The sequence below is a fragment of the Pundamilia nyererei genome, unplaced genomic scaffold (assembly GCF_000239375.1).
Source record: "Pundamilia nyererei isolate P.nyererei 1_Seehausen unplaced genomic scaffold, PunNye1.0 scaffold00001, whole genome shotgun sequence".
NCBI lineage: Eukaryota > Metazoa > Chordata > Actinopteri > Cichliformes > Cichlidae > Pundamilia > Pundamilia nyererei.
This window is the reverse complement of record NW_005187402.1, coordinates 12531595-12537165: the sequence shown is the minus strand read 5'-3', so window position 1 is coordinate 12537165 and position 5571 is coordinate 12531595. Positions and strand designations below refer to the sequence as shown.

Here is a 5571-nt window from a genome sequence, read left to right as displayed (position 1 = left end):
TGAACACTTTTAGAAGAGGACAGAGGTGGAGAGCCCTCGTCAGTGGCAGTGATTGTAATGTTGTAATCAGACACTAGTTCGCGGTCCAGTTGTCCGGTGGTCACCAGAGAATAATAGTTTTTAATAGAAGGAACCAGCTTAAAGGGGACACCCTGCTGGATGGAGCAGCGGACTTGCCCGTTACTCTCAGAGTCTCTGTCCTGCACGTTAACGATTCCTACCTCTGTACCTGGTGGTGAATTTTCTGGTACAGGATTTTTCAGGGACTTAATAGTTGTTATTGGAGCGTTGTCATTGACATCTGTAATTTCAATTATTAAGGTACAGTATGAGACCAACCCGAGACCGTCCTTTGCAGTAATTTGCATTTCGTATGACGACAAGTGCTCGTAATCTATTGGCCCACTTACTCGGACTTCACCGCTCTTCTGATCAATAGAAAACACGTTAAAACTTTCATCTGAAATGTGATCAAATTCGTACGTCACTTCTCCGTTGACGCCTTCATCTGCGTCAGTCGCGCTTACTGTGATCACAACTATGTCTAACGGGGAGTTTTCAAGTACACTGGCTCCATAAACGGCCTGACTAAATACTGGTGCGTTATCATTGGCATCCAGCACGCTAACATGAATAACCGCAGTACCCGATCGCTGAGGCGTGCCCCCATCAGTTGCAACAAGCTCAATCGTTAGCTCTGTCTTTTGTTCTCTATCCAACTCTTTTTGTAGAATTAACTCGCTGTATTTTCCTCCACCACCTTTTTCAATAACATTCAATCGGAAATATTCATTTGTTTCAATACTATATCCCTGGATTGCGTTTTGTCCGATATCAGCATCATGAGCTTCATCTAAACGATAGCGACTTCCTTTAGCTGCAGATTCACTTATTTCAAATTTGATGGTATCCTTCTTAAACTGCGGTGAATTATCGTTGATGTCTTGAATGTGGAAGCTAATGCGATGCAGCTCTAAAGGCTCCTCCAAAACAAGCTCTTGTTTTAAAATGCAAGTAGATTTTTTGCCACAAAGACCCTCTCTGTCAATCCTCTCGGTAACAATCACATCTCCAGTACTCCTATTAATTTCAAAATACCCTTTGCTGCTCCTGTCAACATCAATACGAGCCTTTCGAGTAGCCAGTTTTCCCACCTCAATTCCTATATCTTTTGCGATATTTTCGATAACAGAGCCTCGTTTAACTTCTTCCGGAAAAGAATAAGCAACATCTCCACAAACCGTTTGCAGCGCCAGAAGAAATACTCCCGAGAAGACGAGCCAGAACCCCGGAGATGCTTTGTTTTCCATTTTCCTTTTAAATCGATAAGGAATCCGCCAAGGGCAAGCCTTTTGGAGTAAAAATGAGCAGTCACCGGAATCCTCTTCGAACTATGTATGCAATTCCAACTAGAAACGTTGCTACCTCGCTGCTTTTGTCTGTGAAAAATCGGTCATGATCTAGAAACGTTTACACTGTGCAGAATAACAAATATGACCCTACTATGTATGTTGGTGGACAGCGACGCTATGAGAGAAATTTTAGTATTGCAAACGCATTAAATGATGAGAGTCCTCTCAGGATAAAAAAAGAAATGTATCCCGCCCTACAAAAACTTTTATTTTATTTTATTTTATTTTATTTTATTTTATTTTATTTTATTTTATTTTATTTTATTTTATTTTATGAGCACATAACCTTCAGGCAGGAGATTTCTGCTGTACGTACTAATGTTGGCATGTTTGGAAAGCACGTAGTTAAAACAAAAGAGGAGAAGGTTAATCTAAATTAGCTTCACCAACATGGACATATACACATCAACGCCTGCGTGGCAGCAGGGCCATGCTTGAAGAAACTGTCATACGAAGTTGAATACTGACAAATTAACGTAATGATAAAAAAAAAAATACAAAATAGCGGTCTTATTTGCGACTATGGTGAAATCAGAATAATAAAAACAACAGCAGTAGCATTCCAAATGCTCATTGGGAGATAATATGGGCATTGGTGACAGCACTGAAGAATTACACGAGGGAGGGGAATATAACGGTTCAACCAAAATTAAAAACAAACAAAAATTGAACTGTACACTTTACAATGCCTACATCAATACGCTGACTGCAATTTATTTGGACGAAAGCTGTATATATATTCAGCTGTAGATGAATTTGATGTCAATCGAATCTCATACTTCTTAAGTGATTAGAAAGATATTCAAATATACACTAGATTTACTGCTAGATTTAAGTGACAACTCAACAAGAAATGTGGCATTCAAACACAGTACTGAGAAGAAAAAACAGCGCTTGAATGAGCAGATATAAGGTGTCTTTAATTATTCTAAACCAAAAAGCCACAAGAGAAACTATATGGATATGTTATCTCATATCCCCATTTTAAAAAACACAAAAGAATAACTGAAAGTTTGAGACTGGCCGTTAAGTTTCAAGGCCAGTTCAAAGTTAAGACATTTTTTAAATTTTTGTTTTTGTATCAGCCCTATTTAAAAAAATTTTTAAATAAAATTAGCATATCAACAGTGGAATATTATAGACTTTCACCACTATTGATATCAATTTGCTGAACACTGAGGAACATGAACAAGTGACTTAATTCGGATTCAAAATCACAAAGCCTACCTCCAGGGGGTCCAAAGAATCTTCAATAGTTTTAAAAAAGTCTGATCGACTTTTCTTCAGAGTCTGGTCAGCAGGCAGCGTGTTGTCATTGTATGATGTCACAAACTTAAAGTCACTGGTTCTTGAACCTGTGGTCAGGTACGCGTCATAATTGTATTGTCGTTGATATCAGCTACAGATAACTGAACACTTTTAGAAGAGGACAGAGGTGGAGAGCCCTCGTCAGTGGCAGTGATTGTAATGTTGTAATCAGACACTAGTTCACGGTCCAGTTGTCCCGTAGTCACCAGAGAATAATAGTTTTTAATAGATGGGACCAACTTAAAGGGGACACCCTGCTGGATGGTGCAGCGGACCTGTTGATTTTTCCCAGAGTCTGCATCCTGCACATGAATGATGCCCACCTCTGCACCCGATGATATGCTCTCGGGTATGCGGTTTGATAACGAACTGATATGGATGACTGGGGCGTTATCATTGACGTCAGTTATATCTATTACAACTTTTGTTTCTGTAGAAAGGCCATAACCATCTTTCCCTTCAATTAGCATTTCAAACTTCGACTCTTCTTCATAATCAACATTTCTTGCAAGTATAATTTCTCCGGTATTTTCATTTAAAGAAAATATTTCCTTTGCTATATCACTTATTCCGCTGAATTCATATGTTACTTCACCATTAACTCCTTCATCTGCATCTGTAGCACTCACTGTTGCAACTACTTTATCTATAGGGGAGTTTTCAGGAAGAGAAGCCTCATAGATTGTATGAGTGAAAACTGGGGCGTTATCATTAGCATCCAGTACGGTGATTTTAATGACTACTGTGCCTGATTTCGGAGGATTGCCACCATCGACAGCTGTTAGCAATAAAGCCATATCTTGCTGCTCTTCACGATCTAATTCCCTGTCTAAAACTAACTCGCTGTATTTTGTGCCGACGGCATTCGTTAGTACGTTCAGAGCAAAATAATTATTCCTTTGCAAAATGTAATTCTGAACAGCATTTTGTCCTATGTCTGCATCGCGTGCTGCATTTATTCTGTAGCGAGAACCTTTCGGAGCCAATTCACCAATATCCAATTTAACGACGTCTTTAACAAAAACTGGTGGATTGTCATTTACATCCTGAATTTGCAAAGATATCCGGTGCGATTCGAGTGGATCTTCGAGTACTAGTTCACATTTTAAATTGCAAGAAACCTTAGCTCCACATAGCTCCTCACGATCAATCCGATCATCAACAACCAGTTCTCCAGCATCAACGTTTATCTCGCAGTAACGTTTACGGTTTTCTTTGAGAGCAATCCGAGCCTTCCGAGCGGAAAGACTGCTTACTTGAAGCCCAAGGTCCTTGGCTATGTTTCCAATCACCGATCCTTGTTTCATTTCCTCGGGGAAAGAATAGCTCACATCGCCACAACACAGCTCTACTGCCAGAAGAAAACACATGAAAGTGCAGACAAGGTTCACCGAAAACACGAAATATGCCATCACTCAAAAAATAAACTGAATGAAAAAGAAGGAGGTGGTCAGTATTCCTCAGAAACACAAAATCATGTGTTCATGTGCGAGTAATTCAAGGAGTACAGTGCAGTGGCAAACAATAAGCTTTAACACTGTGGGTGGAGACGCTTGATTGTCTCATCTGTAGCCTGTTTTACAATTTTCGATTGGTAGACAGCGACACTCGCTGCATCCTACAAGGATTACAAAATAGCCTCAAGTTGACGAAAAGCAAGAAACTTAGCTAATCGAAAGAGACTTCATCCCGAGAAGAATGGCAGACGACAAAAGGCGCTTTCTATTGATTAATTCGGTTCTGTTTTATCTGTTCAGTGCCATCTACCCCACGGTACGTTAGCAATAAAATGTAGTACTACATTGTTTGATACTGTTGCTACAAACATGTATTTCTTGTTTATAAATGTAATTGAGCAAAAACCTGTAAAAACTCTTAACTGAAAGCGTGAACCTGAAACAACATCCAAGCAAAAATTCAGCCTAAAAGAATGAGTTGCTGAATACCCAATTCAGCTCTGTAACAAAAGTCGAAACTATTATGAAGGAAAAAATATTTTTTTCTCATTATTATATTAAATTATTCTGCAACGTTTTTTGTTTTGTTTAATTCATTTATTTATTTATTTATTTTTAACGAATGGGTAAATCCAACTGCAGAATTTCGTTGAGTAATTAACACAACATATTTGACTGTGAGTAAATTCAAGAAAAAATTCTAATAATAATCACAACAAACAGAACGGAGTTTTATGATGTATGAAGGCAAACCTTTACAGGTATTCGCTCTACCAAACTAAGAGTTGAACCTTAGGAACATCCACAGTGAAAAATCCAGTATTCAATCTGCAGGATTTCGTATCGTTTATCTCTGTGATTTTTTGTTTCTTTTTTCTTAATTAATTAATTAATATATTCATTCAGTTGAAATAAGGCCAATGACATGAACTGATATTAAAACAAAAACGACGAATTTGTAGTAAAATTCTCGGTTAATGATGTTATTCGGAGCTTTACTAACTCAAGTTCATAAGTACAGTAATATACAATATTTTCATCTATGAAAAAAACAGTTTTATGAAAATAGTTGATTTGATTAAAAGAAAATAACACCGAAGATGTGTTTCCGAAGAAGGGTTGAATTTTTTTTGAATGACGTAGGTGTAATGACGTCAACGTGGTATTCTTACCTGGGGAGGGTCGTCAGACTCCCCAAAAGCCTCGAGAAAATCTGATGGACTTTTCTTCAGAGTCTGGTCAGCAGGCAGCGTGTTGTCATTGTATGATGTCACAAACTTAAAGTCACTGGTTCTAGATCCTGTGGTCAGGTACGCGTCATAATTGTAAGTGCTGCGTAAAGTTCCTGTGCCATCAACATCTGCGTAATTAGGAGGGAGATAACCGCTGGGGAT

At 38.4% G+C, this 5571-nt stretch overlaps 2 protein-coding genes across 2 annotated transcripts in view; both read right to left on the bottom strand.

The window, feature by feature from the left end:
• LOC102207256 (protocadherin beta-9-like) overlaps window positions 1-1537 on the bottom strand; it is a 10198-nt gene extending 8661 nt beyond the window's left edge. The window contains exon 1 of the mRNA XM_013910541.1: window positions 8-1537. Within this exon, the coding sequence (XP_013765995.1) occupies window positions 8-1310 (1303 nt within the window). The 5' untranslated portion in view covers window positions 1311-1537. The remainder of the gene's footprint in view (window positions 1-7) is intronic.
• Window positions 1538-4595: 3058 nt separating this feature from the next.
• LOC102206702 (protocadherin gamma-A11-like) overlaps window positions 4596-5571 on the bottom strand; it is a 14874-nt gene continuing 13898 nt past the window's right edge. The window contains exons 2-3 of the mRNA XM_013910507.1: window positions 5350-5537; window positions 4596-4613 (exon numbers count right to left, since the gene is read on the bottom strand). Coding sequence (XP_013765961.1) covers window positions 4596-4613; window positions 5350-5537 — 206 coding nt within the window. The remainder of the gene's footprint in view (window positions 4614-5349; window positions 5538-5571) is intronic.